The sequence below is a fragment of the Pseudophryne corroboree genome, chromosome 9 (genome assembly GCF_028390025.1).
Source record: "Pseudophryne corroboree isolate aPseCor3 chromosome 9, aPseCor3.hap2, whole genome shotgun sequence".
In the NCBI taxonomy this organism is placed as follows: domain Eukaryota; kingdom Metazoa; phylum Chordata; class Amphibia; order Anura; family Myobatrachidae; genus Pseudophryne; species Pseudophryne corroboree.
Genome location: NC_086452.1, coordinates 409,136,549 through 409,153,982, shown reverse-complemented (window position 1 = coordinate 409,153,982; position 17,434 = coordinate 409,136,549). Strand labels below are relative to the sequence as shown.

At 45.9% G+C, this 17,434-nt stretch overlaps 1 protein-coding gene across 1 annotated transcript in view; it reads left to right on the top strand.

The window, feature by feature from the left end:
* The window catches only part of CADPS (calcium dependent secretion activator), a 661,462-nt gene that overhangs the window by 353,993 nt on the left and 290,035 nt on the right, over window positions 1-17,434 (top strand). Inside the window, exon 6 of the mRNA XM_063941549.1 lies at window positions 1,681-1,802. Within this exon, the coding sequence (XP_063797619.1) occupies window positions 1,681-1,802 (122 nt within the window). The remainder of the gene's footprint in view (window positions 1-1,680; window positions 1,803-17,434) is intronic.

The following is a 17,434-nucleotide window of genomic DNA, read 5'->3' as shown; positions in this document are numbered from 1 at the left end:
TATAATGAACTTGACAAATGTTACTTAGAAGCTGATTGGTTGCTATGGGCAACTTCTCCACTGGCTCATTTCTCCACTCTTTTCACTGTTTCATGAATAGACCCCAATTAATGTGCTGGGTCTTTGGTGTCGCCATTACTAGATAAAGTAGTGCGACACCCAGTCAAAAATATGGAACATCATTACGCTTACCAAAACACTATTTGAATTTATACATGTGCAACATTTGTTGCCCATAGCAACCAATCAGATTCTACTTCTCATTTATCTAGCACCTTCTAGAACATGGGTCTTCAACCTGTGGCCCCCCCAGCTGCTGTGAAACTACACATCCCAGCATGCCCTGCCACAGTTTTGCTATTAAGGTATGCTAAAACTGAGGCAGGGCATGCTGGGATATGTAGATCCACAGAAGCTGGAGGGGCACAGGTTGAAGACCCATGTTCTAGAAGATAAAACCTTGAATCTGTTTGGTTGCTATGGGCAACACCCCATCTTAAATAGAACTCCCATTTTAGTAAATTTACCGCAATATGCATGAGAAAGCTGCTTAATAATTCATTAGTAAACCGTGAATTCCCTGAGGAGCCTTATCGCTTTCTAGTGAATTGATTGGCTACATATTCACGGCTTAATGACTGACAATTTCAGTGTAATTTACAAACTAGTCATTCCTGTACAGCTACTGTTTAATTAGCAATAGCTTTACACCCACCATCAGCCCATGTAAATTCAGCTCCTCTGCAAATGGTGGCATCCTGCTTCGGAACGCAGAACGTTTTGACAGAACCTGGTCACACCATTATGCGATGTCAGCAAACATGATTGTGGAATGAACCCCGTTCATTGCTCACTTTGCAGAGTCATTAGGTAACATAATAACTTTGGGGGTCATTCCAAGTTGATCGCTCGCTTTCGTTTTTCGTAGCGCAGCGAACAGGTTGCTATCGCGCATGCGTATGCACCACAATGCGCAGGCGCTTCGTACGGGTACAAAGTTAATCGTTGCTGGGCGATGGATTTAACGAAGAATCCATTCACACAGCCGATCGCAAGGAGATTGACAGGAAGAGGACGTTTGTGGGTGTCAACTGACCGTTTTCAGGGAGTGTTTGGAAAAACGCAGGTGTGTCCAGGTGTTTGTAGGGCGGGTGTCTGACGTCAATTCCGGGACCAAAAAGACTGAAGTGATCGCAAGGGCTGAGTAATTCTAGAGCTACTCCGAAACGGCAAAAATCTTTTTCGTCCCGCTCGGCTGCATACGCGTTCGCACATTTGCAAAATACACTCCCTTGTGGGCGGCGACTATGCGTTTGCATGGCTGCTAAAAGTAGCTAGCGAGCGATCAACTCGGAATTACCCCCTTTGACAGCAGCATAAACAGGTCTTTATAAAAGACGACGAGTGACTATAACTTTAGGCAGAGCCATGTTTTGCTTTGTTTTTTTGCGGAAAGAACATTTTTAGTTGTCATTTATTTTGTGCAGCACGTTAAAAAGCTATTTTCATGGTAGTTTTCAATTCATTAGCTGATTTTCAAGGGTTTGTAGGGCCCGGAAATAAACTTTAATCAAATTTCTCAGCTTTAAATTATTAATTTGCAAATCTTGCAGCTCACAGTATAAATCTGTACATTGCCAAAGTTCTCCTAATTACATCTTGCACTAAATGTGTCTTCAGGTTGTAATAATGGAAGTCCAAGGATTGAAATCACTGGCTCCGAACCGCATTGTGTATTGTACGATGGAGGTGGAAGGAGGGGAGAAGCTACAGACAGACCAGGCAGAAGCGTCTAAACCAACGTAAGTTGTACTTTGGATCATGCAGCTTTTTATATATTGCCGCCAGAGGAACAACGCACGATAACAGCGTTTAACAGGAAGTTATACACAGTAACTTTACTTTTGTAATATATTTCATAATATATTTAGCAGACGTTCAGAGCTTGCAGCCCCAGATCCTGCTGCTTAGCATTTATCGGGCTGTATCACGCTAAAACACTTATACCTCCCAATAGTGGAATATAAATAAAAAAAATCAGATAACTTCCATACCTGATTTACCAAGGCCCCTCTCACATTCTTCACCAACCATGTACCCAATCTGCTAAACCATGCCCTCATTTTTCCAATGCCATACCCCAGGTGTGTTTTAAGACTGGAGGGACCTGTGTGCAAATGTCTTTAGGGTCACCCTCACTACGCCCCCCCCCCCCCCCCCCCCCCTCAGTTGGCGAGAGCAACTTCTTTCCAAAAATACCTTTGGAAAATTGTGGAAAGTGGCAGTAGGACAAGAGAGGAGTGAGTGGGCTATCTTGGACCCAGGGACCCTGCACTCTGTATAGATAAATCAATGTAATGCTCCCTTCAGGCAGTTCATCGGCATACACTTGCTTACTTATACGCTTTCAGATCGCAATGCCGGGTCCCACCCGGGAATTGGAAACGGGTCCTACCCGGGTGGGACCCAGCTTTGGACCCTACACACCGCAATACCGACCCGGCGGGGATGGAGCCGTTATCGGGAGCGGGTGCGGAGGTGGCACTGCCAGATGAGATCATCTCCGCGTCGCCTCTCCCTATGCAGTGAACGGGTACCGGGTCGTATTGAACCCGGGTAACCCGTTCACACTGCGCCTGACCTGGTAATATCCCGGGAATAACCCTTCTTATAACCCGCCGTCAGGCGGGTCAGGCGACGGGAATTCGTCTATGGCCCCTTTTACACTGCACAGCGATCCGTGTCGACCTGGCAATATACCGGGACGAAACCGGGTTATTTGTGCGGTGTGAAAGGGGTATGATACATGCGTGCTAGTTGCTGCTGGCATGGCATCTCTACAAATAGCGGACTGTCGATCTCTGTGTCATAAAACAGACCTGTATCTTAAAGGTTTGCAGTAAGCGCAGACTGTGGATTGAGAGCTGAATGTCAGAGCACTTTGACGCGATCGGCGTGTACCCTGCACGCTGTAGTAAGCCTCGTGCTCCCACCTATTTAGCTATCTGTCCACCTGGAGAAATCTCACACCAGACGCACAGTAATATAAATGTTCTGGATGACATTTTATAACAATAAAAAAGACGGAGCTGATTTCAGTCCGTATTTTCTGATACAATCTTGCACAAATAAAATCTGCTAAATCAATTAGCACGGTCTTTAATAATGGCATAATGTTTGTGTTTCCAAAAGGTTATCTTTGCTATAATTGCAGCAATCAAGATAATTATCGGTATAGCTGCACATTTTATGGAGTTCCTTCTTAACCCTTTTCCGAGGGAACACAAAATATGGCCTGGTTTTGGAACATAACACAATTAGCTATTTAAATTTGCAGAGATTGCATCTGTATTTAGAGTTGAGCATATCTTGGTCTTGTGGTTCTCCTGTACATGAAGAGGCGTGTCAGGGGTGTTAACATTTAACTTCAGTAGGGAATGGGCGTGAAGATGCATGACAACAAACTCCCATATGGCTTAATATGAATCAAATGCAGCCTTAGTTGACCCTAACCTTGACCCTGAGTGAGTTACAGATGTGTCCTCATATATCTAGCCTCCATACGCAAGTGAGCCGACCGGACCCGCACAACACCGCTAACGCATGGCGTCTTTTTTTTTTTTTTTAATTGCGTCTTAGGCCCAACACGATGTGATTAGGACGCACCAGGAGACTGTGCTGATTAATCTGATATGCGACACCTGTAGTGTTCATCTGTGTGCACTCTTTAAACAAACTCTGTTCTTGTAGATAGTTTCCAACAGGAACTGTGGGGGTCATTCCGACCCGATTGCACGCTGTACTTCTTCCCAGCGGTGCGATCGAGTCGGAACTGCGCATGCGCGGCGGCCGCATTGCGCACGCGCGTCGTTGCCCAGCGATGGCTGTCGCTGGGCAACGTCAGGGACAGCAACGAAAGCAATCGCAAGAAGATTGACAAGCGAAAGGCCTTCCAGGGCAGATACTCACTGTATTCTGGGAGTAGTGAGTCCAACGCAGGCGTGTCCAGGCGTTTGCAGGGCGGGTGTCTGACGTCAACTCCGGGACCAGTCACGCTGAAGACATTGCAGCCGGAGAGTATGTCAGGACCTACTTAGAAACTGCACAAACTTTTTTTGCATAGCAGGGTTGCACAAGCGTTCGCAGCCTTGCTATGCAAAAAATCCCTCCCCCATAGGCGGCGACTAGTCGATCGCACGGGCTGCAAAAAGCAGCTTTGTGCGATCAACTCGGAATGAGGGCCAGTGTTTCCAAACATTCTTCTCTTCTTACAGTATATTTGCATTTTGCTCTTTCACTGCTTTGCAAAAGTCGTACATGGCAGCCAAGCAAGGACTCCGAGGTCTGTGAAAGTCTCAGCGTATACTGTAACAGGGAAATTAAAAGTGAATGAGACCATCAAAGCAAATTTATAGACGTAAATATTTCAGTGATTATTCTTTTTAATGCAAATGTTGATGTAAGAGACTGGCATAGGATTAATAACAAAGGTTATTCAGCATTTTGCTGCTGCCTATAGAGCCGTAGGCAGAACCTCACTTTCCCTGATGAGACTTCGGAGATGATCAAGCCTCGAGCTAATTCTCAGAGATTCTTACAGCAGCCAACATCAGTGGGGAAAATACGTGTGTTGCTGCTAAACTGTGACTGGAGATCAAACATGGGAAATGTGTGAACAACACAGATGTTAAATAGAAGTGTATGGACGGCTAATATATTACAGGTCCATCTATCTACGTGACTGATATATAAGGAGGCTCAGGTAATTCCTACCAGGCACCATTATTACTGGTGTGGTCTTGGATGTGACCACTTAACCATGTACTATACTCTGTTGACTGGATGCCGTTAGAGAGGGTATACGTTTTTGTTATAACACATGCTGGGAGTTCATATAGCAAAGCAGTCACTGTATTACTTAAAATACTGCACTAAAGTTTTACATAGAGATAATATGATGAAATTGTTCTTAGCAGCTCATTAGATGTAAACCTTGGTGCAAATAGACTGAGAGGATGCCTTTTGTGGCTCCAGCATGTCTGCTAAAGGAGGATGTGATGGAGGATTCTGTAGATGCAACTGACAGCAGTCATAGTACACATCTGGTAGTACACAAACAAAAGGCATTTTTATAGTAGCCGGTGTACGACCTCTCTTGGTGACATTTAAGGATTGTACAATGGACATAAAATAATCATGTCTTGTTAACACAATGCAGCACAATGTTCATCACAATTTGGATTAGAAGGGGTGTTCAGCATACTATATCCCTGACACCCTCATATGGTCACATTCAATAGACTTGGCACTAAGGATAGGGGTGTAGCGAGGGCTGAGCAGGTGGAGCTTTTGCTCCAGGCAGTTGCCCCGGCTGAGGGCGCCATCTGGATCACAAGAATTTGACCCCCGGCGCCACCACTGACTGCTGGGTCCATTTCCCAATCCCCAGCAGTCCATAGCGGTGATGCCCCCATTAGGTCACCACCCGTCTGGCTGAGATTGCTCCGGAGGATTGGTAATCCTTGATGAGCGGTGTCCGCAATACACTAGTTGCCAGCCTGTACTGCTAGGTCCCTTCTCCCTTCTGCTCTGTGCCACCTCCTTCTGGCTCCTTCTTGTCTCCCTCCTAGTGGTCTATCACCTGCTAGGAAACCTAGAACCTGCCTGGTGAACAGCAGGCGGCCAGGGGGGCCTGACACAGTTCAGCTGTAGGTTGCCTAGGTCATCAAGGGGGTGTTCTGCATGGTGGTATCATTTATGTGGCCCACCTTGGCCAGTAACGGGGAGACAGCCTATCTGTTAATTTGCTTCAACTTGGCTGCTCCCTTCCACTGGATAGTCACATGTATCCCTGTAGCTTTCAGCATCTAGGCAACAACAAGATGCCCTTCCATTCCTTCCCAAAGCCTCGTTCTATTGTGGTAAGTGCTCATCTCATGGTGTTTGTTATTTTTAACTACCTTTAACTTCACCTCACAGTCTGGACGCGCCACCTTCCTGGCACACTTCAGGATTGGGGAGGTGCCATAGCTATACACTACACCTCTGACTAAGGACATAAAATAAATGTCTGATCAACAGGAGACCTTCTTTCTGTGTACTTCAGTAAGCCCGTCATATCTGTCTCCACAATAATAGACACTGCAGGGAAGGTTTCAGAACTGAAGATGGATAATACCAGAGGACAGTAGCTCACAGAGAGATAAATGTGAAGGTCACATACAATATCAGCATTGTCCTATAAGGAATTTTAAATGTGTATTTGTGGACCTCAGTGTTTACCGTGCCGGAGCAGGACCCTTTTTTTCGCTGTGACTCGCCTCTTCCCTCACCCAAACATGAGGGGGCACCATTCGCACACCCTAGTCACGCTCTGAATGTATATTTGGGGCCATGCCTTAAACATGATTGCCACTTTAAAAAAATGTCTGAGTACGGCCTGCATCCCTCTCGGCCATTGAACTCGAACTTCATTACATCTCGGCCTGGATTTTAAACAGTACTTTTTCTGGAGGTCTAAGGGCTAATACACTAAGGGGGACATGTACTAAGCAGTGATAAAAGTGGAGATGTGAACCAGTGGAGAAGTAGGCCATGGCAACCAATCAGCTGCTCTGTATACTTTTATAGTATGCAAATTATAAATGTTACGTCAATGCTGATTGGTTGCCATAGGTAACTTCTCCACTGGCTCACTTCCCCACTTTTATCACTGCTTAGTACATGTCCCCCCTAAGTCACTTTCCCTGCATCCCTGGCACATATGTATAGATTGAGCTGTGCTCACTGTTTGGTGAATGCAGCACAACTGCAGTGCAAATGTGGTTCATTGTGCTCTTACGAGGAAATGGCTGAGAGTACACATGATATAAATCATAGTGATTCCAGGATGAAATATTGATGCAAAACATATTGTGTCCATATTCAGCCAGCATTCGCTGCAAATAGTTATTTCTCTATATCTGTATTATTATAGTACATCTAATCATGTTTTATACTGTCATTTTACGGTATGTGCATCCAGACTAGCAGGAAACTCTGCCATCTAGTGGTGGTAACCCATATCGCAGTAATCCCTTTTCGCTCAGAAAAACCTTGAGTCCTTCACCAAAGTACAAAAAAAGTAAATAAATCAAGGTAAATAAATCCACTGTCAAATACAGATTACTTACAGCATGAAAATATAATGTAGATGAAAAAGTTAAACAATGCAAATTCTTAAAGTACAATAAAGCTATATGGTGTAATCCAGTTGAGATAATAAGGGGTTAATCACACAAGAATGTGTTTACTCACTTCAGCGTATTTATAATTTATTTCATCCATAAGTGGAATGACCTTATAATATAACTCTTCAGGCATTCTGTAGCTATGCATCCTGTGTGTCATTGACAATGACATTGAGACTCAAGGATAACTATTTTTAGTGCACACAGAAATGCAATTTTCATTAAAACTAGAGAATATCTAGGAATAACCATTGGACCGGCTGGTGCTGCAGCGGGGATAGAAAGTTCGTGAAACCGTTAGAATTTTCTGAATTTATGCATAAAACGTGATACTTGTTCCTGCATATAAAATGCAACGATGAACCATTTCGACCAATAAATGAATGAATAATTAATTAAATACTTTTGTGTTTTGATCTATTGAGTTCTTTTTCTCTATGTTTAGATGAAGATATGGCACATCTGTGCATAAATTCCATAAATTCCAAAGGATTAACAAACCTAGCGCCACTGTAAACTTTATATTCATTATGCCCTTTAATGGAGGTAAAAAAAATAATTCTTCTTATCCACATATGTTGCTCCTGCAGTCACATGCGCTATGGTCTGGTTGGCTGTGCAGAAAACACGGCCCCATGCATCCTTCATTACATCGTTTCGATGTGTACATACAGTACTATAGGTTGGCACATCCGCAGCCATATTGTTCGGGTATACATTGCTCCAGTGTGTACCCGGCTTTAGACTTAATTGTCTCTAGTGCCGGTATGGTAAACTTGCCCGTACTATGACAGCCACAGCCTGGCTGATGCCGTGTCAGGAGCGAGGAGGGATGGCGACAGGCTCCATTTGGAAAAATGGAGGTGTATCGCCATTGTTTAGGGGGTGGGAAGAGGCCTGGGATCTCCATCGCAAGATGAAGATTCCCTTGCCTCTGTGACGGGCGGCTTGCGCAGCACCATGGGTGCCGTAATCCGCGGATGGTGGTTGCTTTGATCCAATACTGCACCCCTAGGACACAGCTCGGATCACTAGTGCAGCAGGAGGTGTCTGCATGTAATAAACGCCACCTTCTGCATTTACATACAGTATATCAAAGCCAACCGCTCCTGAATGACCCCCCAAGTGCATTCTATGAAATTAAATGTAGCAGCTGATTGGTTGCCATGGGCAACTTCTCCACTTGCTCACTTCTCCACACTGAGTGTGAGTGCCTCTGTAGACGTGCAGGCTGAGCTGCTCTCCCGGGACTCAGAGCGCTCTCCAGTAGCAAGTTAGATCGCCACTGCTAATTTCTGCACGTCCAGAGAATGCCATCTGAACAGCCATGACACCTGCATTTGGCCGACCACTCCCTGTACCCACCCCTAAACTCTGTCTTCCTGTCACTCACTTTGCGACACTTTCCTCGGTGTGACCGCAATCACAATTCACTCGTTGTGTGCACACTGCGGACCAGGCGCAGTCAGAAAACATGAAAGTGTAATATAACCGCTTTGCGACTGCACCTGAATGAGCCTCATTGAACATTTTCAATAGCAACTTAAAATACACATTGTGATGTATATACAGTATGTATAGCTAATGAAACACTGCCACCTAGTGATGACTGTGCTCACTTACCACTCAGCCAGTCTACACAGATGAACGCAAAATTATGAACTGGCTCCTTGAGAGAGAATTTATTTTAATTAGTACCTTGGGCAGTCTGGGTGCATCACCTGCCTGGTTCTTTTCCAGGTTATAGAGCTGCTAGAATGTAAAATCTTTTTTTATTCTGTAGTAAAGGCTTCCTTGTAGCTGATGCCCTTTATACAGGGAGTTCTAAGTGTTGAGAAGTTATAAATAAACGGTCCTGCTAGTTTTTTGCTTTCTCGCCTTGTAATACCAAAGCACCACTTTAATCCTTGCCGTCTGATTTGTCTAATTTGCCGGCTTACTGTTTTGTTGGGCTAAAGCAAAATAATGTATGGTCTTATGATTAATACAGCGCTGGGAATTGTTGTAATTTATGTATAGTTGTTATGTGGGAATCTTATTCTGGCTGAAGATAGTTATTGACCTTAAGCGGCTTTAAGGACCCCTGCACGCCGCTTTTATGTTCTTCCCGCCGACTTAGCGTACAGCAGGGAGGCGGGATCTTCAGCTAATTAAACTTCACTTGGGAACAGGCAGTTTCAATTGCTGCAAAGTTCCTGTGATGCAATGTTCATGTCTTGCTTTGCCGATCCTCAGTGTACGTATTTGTAGATTCCAGTTCCTCCTCTTGTGTGATCACCTGTGACTATAACGGGAGGACTGTTTGTGCCCAGGTGATCTATGCTCATGTCCCGGTACAAGACCGAACAATGGATGTCCAGATCCTTATTACCTATGGGCAATACTTTGTCACCGATTTAACAACCAGTGAGCACTAGTACATACATAGCATAATACATTGGCCCAACCAGGGCAACCAAAACTGCCTCCTTCTGACTTCTACAGGACTTTATATCCCTGTCTGACCAGTGGCGTAAGTTTGTCCCAGGTGCCCGGAGGCAAAATAAATATATATTTATATACACATGGGGGTAAATTTACTAAGATGGGAGTTCTATTTAAGATGGGATGTTGCCCATGGCAACCAATCAGATTCTACTTCTCATTTATCTAGCACCTTCTAGAAGATAATACCTGAAATCTGATTGGTAGTAAATTTACCCCCATGGAGTGTTCTGAAATAAATATATATATTTGAAATCACATATTTCTTAGCAGGCATACCCAGGATTAGAACCCATGACCTGTTCCACTGAAGGCAGACACCTTACTGATAGAGCTATTCGCTCCTGCGTTGGCTGATAGCAGATTCTAACTATATGAAGCTGCTACAGAGAATTGTCAGTTCAAAACTATCGCAACTAGGCAGATCTATGTAGTAAGCAGCCGCACAGCCGCACACTACATAGATCTGCTCAGTCACTCACAATGCTGATTATTCCTCTGACAATTATTTTGTCATACCCAGGATTAGAACCCAGTATAGAAAGTCTGCGAATTCTAACTATACAGTGTCGGAGTGGCGCATGAAGGGCCCACCGGGGGAATGCAGTAATAGGGGCCCATACTTAAAGGTATGGCCAGCCTGCAAAGGGGGTGTGGCCAGCTACACAGAGGCTTGAAATACACAATAGTACAGTGCAGTGTAATGCAACATGGAGAGTGTGGCCTCAACACCTAGTTGCTGATGCAGATGTGCCTCCTGCATGCGTTATTGCCCCGAGCTGCATCATCTGCGACACCATAGGCTGACTGCGTGACCCATAGGATCGCGCCAGCCGGCCGCCGCAGCACCAACACAGCCCTGCGTGCTACTCAGAATCAGCCCTCTAGCGTGATGACCAGAATAGAAACTCACCACAAACACACATGAGGAGTAGGGACGTCTATGGAGGCACACATCAAAGATGGATAATGGTTGAAAGCCATCGTAGGAAACCGCCAATGGTCGATCCATTGATGGTTGGGTGTTGCGCATACACACACCTCTGACAGTGGACCTCCATGCCAGTGTGTGGCATCCGGTCTCCCACATTGATGGCAGAAGCACTTGCCATCGATCCCAGACCACCGATGGTTGCAATCTGTTGATGGTCAATGGGCATCCCTAGTCGGGGTAAGAATTCTCTAATGTTAACTTAAGGAGTGTTAAGTTAATGTTAACTTAAGGAGTGTGCCCTCAGCAAAATAGTCTGTGAACCGCTAGTTCCGAGGTAGCATTTGACATGTGTTCATAGGCAAACGCAGGAGGGAGGGGGTTTCCAGTTGCCCAGAAACACCCTTTCCTCTCAGCCTGGCCAGCGACAACTACATGTAGTGTAAAGAGCAGAATGGAGTTGCAGCACATGCCCAGTGGCAGCAGATTTCCCTACAAGTCTGCTGCGTGTGTGTCTGTGGATCTGAGTGCTCAGTCACCGCACCAGAGAGAGAATCTGGTAAGTGGCTTACCGTGGTCATTGGGCCTGCGTATGTCTGATGCATACCTCCCAACTTCTGTTTGCCGTAAGGAGGGAGATCTGCGTGCACAAGGGGCGTGGTCTATGAAAAGGGGGTGGGGCTTTATGGGAGGGCCTGCGCTGGGCCACGCCCCTGTTTTAGTCACTGAGGGGGCATGCACACAGCGTCCATTCACCTCTGCTCTGCAGTCCCAACTACCCCCCCCCCACACACACACACACCGTGGGATAACGTGGCATGCGGGTGGGACAGTGGGACAGTCCCAAAAAAGCGGGACTGTCCCGCGAAAATCGGAACAGTTGGGAGATATGCTAATGTACTGTATTACATACACTGCACTGTGTTTGGGCCAGACTATACTGTAGCTTGTTACATGGCATGCTAATTATGCATCCTTTATGGGCTGGGACAATCACTCTCAAATCAAACATTTGGAAACCCCCCCTCCAGAAATCCGGCGTTTGTCCCTGGTGTTTGTAGCTTGTCATTTCACTAACAGTTGAAGGTAACTGTGGGCATTTACGTACAATGCATGGGTATCCGTGTGGATGGTCGACCATATTAAGGTCGACAGTCATTAGGTCGGCCACTATTGGTCAACAATGACAAAGTCAATATGGACATATGGCCGACACATGAAAATAGTTGACACATGAAAAGGGTGACATGGCTTTTTTTTTTTAAAAGGCATTTTTTACTTTTTCATACTTTACCATCCTCGTGGACTACGATTGGGAACGGTAACCTGTGCCGAGCGCAGCGATAGTCGATCGCCATGCAAGGGGATGCAGTACATTAATTGGGGTTCCTGGTCATGTTACGGAAAAAAATTACACCAAAAACAGTTAAAAAAGTCCTTGTCGACCTTTTCACGTGTTGACCTGTCCCGTGTCGACCTTTTTCATGTGTCGAATATTAGTCCATGTTGACCATGTCTATGTCGACCAATAGTGATCGACCTAATGAATGTCGACCATAACATGGTCGACCATTCATACCAGAACCCAATGCAAGTACCCAGAAAACTGAAACATACTTGGACGGCTGCATAGAAGGAAAGTAACGTACCGCCCTCTATTAGGGGGTGATAGTTTCCCGAAGTTAAAGTTTTGCTTGTTATTGGAAACTGTTTATTGTTACATATGGGCTGTGTATGAAAAACTATTTTAAAAGTCGTCCTTTCCATATGCTTCTAAGGCGACGCTTATTCCTCATGAGATTTCTGAAGCTTTAATCTCATCTAAGATCACAGTCTGCCCACTCTGAGGGATTTACGTCTCACTGATCCATATGGCTTTCCAGGGATAATTACATTGTACTGGAATTTAGCTTTTTAAACTGTATGACTTCCAGTTTGAGTCTGTTCTATTATAGCGTGGTGGTCCTGTGATGCAGTAAGTTGCTTCCTACCCCATACTGATATAATGAAACATGACTTATTCAGAGGGCTTAGTGCAGAACAATACACAGGCACTTCATTGTCAGGGAAATGCTTTATTGGTAAAGGTTTATCAACTGGCCCCAGAGACAGCTGCTATAATAGAGGTAGCAGGGCTTGTTAATCAATGCAAGTGGAATGCTTAGCATTCGTTCCATAACAACCAATGAGAATTAATGTTTATTAGTAGGACTACACACACACCTCTAATATCTGACATATCATTGGTTGTTATGGGTTACATCACATTCAGTAATCCCCTGAGGACTCTAATTAACAGAAATCTGGGACAGCTGACACTTTCTTTATAGTAGATTTACTAAGCCTTCTAAAAATTAAACTGTACGTGTTGCCATAGCAACCAATCAGAAACTAGCTATTATTTCTATATTGCATACTAGAAAATGATAGACAGGATCTGATTGGCTGCTATGGCAGCACTACTCTTCATTTTTGAAACTTTAGTAAATTTCCCCCATGTCTTCCTTCAAATGTAAATGTTCATAGTCCCGGGATCGGCGGGATCCCAGGATTTAGGCCAAAAATCGTCCAGGATTCAATCCCGGGATTGGAATCTCCAATCCCGGGGATTTCGGGATCAGGCGGTCCTTTGTTTTTTTAATGCCGGGCAGCTTTGAGCTTCCTCAGGAGGCTCTGACGCTGCCCAGCCACCTCCTCCTGACTGCCCCTGCACAGCATGACGTGAAGTCAGAGGTCACGCTGAGCAGCCAGCCGTCCGCCACCCGCCGCACAGGTTTCACCGAACCGGAGGAAGTTACCCACCTGTCGTCCCAGATACCATGGTGGTAAGTTATGTGTGTGGTGCGGGGCGTTGACACAGGAAACAAACCAATCCCGAGATGGACCACTTTTCAATCCAGATACCCGGGATTGAAAAAATGGCCCGGGATTGGCCACCCTAGTTCATACATGAGGCATGCCCTTTCTCTGATAGAAAGTAAAGGAAGTTTGTGTTCTGCCACCTATAAAAATAACAAGCTACACGTATCATAAATCACAGACATGATCAAACGGCAATTTCAGTGGGATGCAACAATGAAATAGTAAAGCACTGCACTTCATCTGTGGTTGCTAGTATGGAATGGTGTGTATCCAATGAAAAGCAATTATTGTTTGGCATCATATAATGCATTTGAATGCCTCACTGAGCCACAGTGAAAGCTCACGTGTATAATATGTCTTTGTCAGCAATCTCCTAAGCATACTGACAATCCTTGGCACTGCCTATGAAGGCAGGTAGGTCATGTTACAGCTAGGGTTGCCCATCGACGAATCTGCCATAGATTGTCCTTGGTTTTAAATCATTGGTTAGTACAGAGGTTCCCAAACTGTGTGCCGTGGCTCCCTGGGGTGCCTCGGGACACTTGCAGGGGTGCCCTGGGTTGGTGGTCCAGGACCAATTCAAATTATTCATGGTCAATATAATAGGCAAAACCAGTGCTGGTGGCTGCCAGCCATAAAATATGTTGCCAAACAGAAGCAAATCTTGTCCCTCGCCACACAACTGACCCTAAGGATGACATATAAACGCGATCTACTTAATGTAATATTTCTTTCTAAATTTCTCAATAAGAAATTTTTGGCCTAGGGGTGCCGTGAAAAAAATCCTGATATTCTAGGGCGCCGTGATTCAAAAAAGTTTGGAAACCACTGGGTTAGTAGCATACCCTCCAACTGTACCTTTTTGGCAGGTATAGTACCTTTTTTTATGGTCTGTACCGATTTTTGGCTCTCCAAACTTCCATTGAAAGTATAGGAAAAGGGACGTGGCCACACCCACTTTACCAGTGACCACGCCCCCTTTCCTAATTTGTACCGATTTCTGTGTGTAAAATGTTGGAGGGTATGTAGAAGCCATGGATGGTTCAGCTTTGTGCATGTGGAGTTTGTGGCCGCCTTTGGCTATCGGGACTTAATGTCCACTTTCAACATGCTCCCATCGGTGGCAAATCTCGTTACTGTTACCATCAGACCAGTGATGGTCATTGCCCAACCCTAGCCATACCTTCAGGGAGGCTCTGATTTAGCATTGTATCCTATCAGAGCAGAGAGGTATGTTCCTCTGCATTCCTCAAAGCACCATAAATGGCATTTGCAATAGGAGTTATTGAGCATTCTGAATAACTCCCCCCAGCTAGCCACTCATATTGCTTAATCCTACAGACCCCCTAACCTTTCCCTGTGTGGTGGAGGTGCTACTCTATCTTCCAGTGGGTCAAACTCCATTATGCGGGACAGTGGGTCACCTTCTCCACTGGCTCACATCTCCCCTTTGATCACTGCTTAGTACATCTCCCCCTATGTCCCTTTTGCTCCTGTGCAGCTGATCTGTGTGCCCATTCAGAACGCCAAGCAGGGCAGAACTGCGCTATGTAATACATGGGTTTCATTACATTGAAATGGTGTTCACAGGACAATGGGGGTCATTCCGAGTTGTTCGCTCGCTAGCTGCTTTTAGCAGCATTGCACACGCTAGGCCGCCGCCCTCTGGGTGTGTATCTTAGCTTAGCAGAATAGCGAACGAAAGATTAACAGAATTGCGAATAGAAAATTCTTAGCAGTTTCTGAGTAGCTCCAGACCTACTCACAGATTGCGATCAGCTCAGGCCGTTTCGTTCCTGGTTTGACATCACAAACACACCCCCTGCGTTCGACCAGCCACTCCTCCGTTTCTCCAGACACTCCCGCATTTTTCCCTGACACGCCTGCGTTTTTCCGCACACTCCCAGAAAACGGTCAGTTTCCGCCCAGAAACACCCACTTCCTGTCAATCACACTCCGATCACTTCAACAATGAAAATTCTTCGTTCGGACGTGAGTAAATCTACTAAGTTTTGTGCTAAAATACTTACCGCATACGCACTGCGTACCATGCGCATTTTAACCTTAATCGCTCCGTTGCGAAAATCGGCAACGAGCGAACAACTCGGAATGACCCCCAATATACAGTGCGAATAAGATACATGTACAGTGCACTATTCCTCTCAGAGGGCCTGGATTGCGCTGGGCATCTCGCGCCTTATGGTATGTAGACGCTAGAGGTGAGGACTCATCTGTAAATAGAACCCACGCACATATTGTATCCCACAAGCAGAGATTACATTATTTCTCTGACGTCCTAGTGGATGCTGGGAACTCCGTAAGGACCATGGGGGAATAGCGGCTCCGCAGGAGACTGGGCGCAAAAAGAAAGCTTTAGGACTACCTGGTGTGCACTGGCTCCTCCCCCCATGACCCTCCTCCAAGCCTCAGTTAGATGTTTGTGCCCGACCGAGCAGGGTGCAATCTAGGGGGCTCTCCTGAGCTTCTTAGATAAAAGTTAGTTTTAGGTTTTTTATTTTCAGTGAGACCTGCTGGCAACAGGCTCACTGCATCGAGGGACTAAGGGGAGAAGAAGCGAACCAGCCTGCTTGCAGCCAGCTTGGGCTTCTTAGGCTACTGGACACCATTAGCTCCAGAGGGATCGAACACAGGCCCAGCCTCGGAGTCCGGTCCCAGAGCCGCGCCGCCGGCCCCCTTACAGAGCCAGAAGCAAGAAGAGGTCCGGAAAATCGGCGGCAGAAGACATCAGTCTTCATCAAGGTAGCGCACAGCACTGCAGCTCACCTTGCACACCTCACACTGCGGTCACTGATGGGTGCAGGGCGCTGGGGGGGGGGGCGCCCTGAGCAGCAATATTAACACCTTGGCTGACAAAAATACATCACATATAACCCCCAGGGCTATATGGATGTACATTAACCCCTGCCAGAATCCATAAAAATGCGGGAGAAAAGTCCGCGAAAAAGGGGCGGAGCTATCTCCTTCAGCACACTGGCGCCATTTTTCCCTCACAGCTCCGTTGGAGGGAAGCTCCCTGGCTCTCCCCTGCAGTTAATACACTACAGAAAGGGTTAAAAAGAGAGGGGGGGCACAATTTAGGTGCAGTATACAATATATATGCAGCTATAAGGGAAAACACTTTTTTATAGGTGCTATCCCTGTGATATATAGCGCCCTGGTGTGTGCTGGCATACTCTCCCTCTGTCTCCCCAAAGGGCTTTGTGGGGTCCTGTCCTCTATCAGAGCATTCCCTGTGTGTGTGCTGTGTGTCGGTACGGCTGTGTCGACAGGTATGTGGAGGATAATGAGGTGGAGGCGGAGCGAATGCCTGTAAATATGTTGTCACCCCCTGCGGGGTCGACACCGGTGTGGTTGAACTTATGGAAGGATTACGTGAAAGTGTCAACTCCTTACATAAAAGGTCGACGACACGGAACAGCCGGCTACTCAGCTTGTGCCTGTTCCAGCGTCTCAAATGTCATGGGGGGCTCTAAAATCGCCCGCTACCTCAGATAACAGACACAGATGTCGACACGGATACTGACTCCAGTGTCGACATCGATGAGACTGGTGTACCCTCCAAATAGGTCCACCCATTACAGGATTGAGGCAATGAAAAATGTATTACACATTTATGATTATACCCCAGGTACCACATAAAAGGGTATTGTGTTTGGTGAGAGAAAACTATTAGTAGTTTTTCCTGCATCTGAAAAATTAAATGAGGTGTGTGAGGAAGAGTGGTCTTCCCCCGGTAAGAAATTGATAATTTCTACAACGGTTATTGGCAGCGTACCCTTTCCCGCCAGAGGATAGGTCACGCGGGGAAACACCCCATAGGGTAGATACAGCGCTTACACGCTTATCAGAAAAGGTGGCACTACCGTCTCCGGATACGGCCGCCCTGAAGGAACCTGCTGATAGAAAG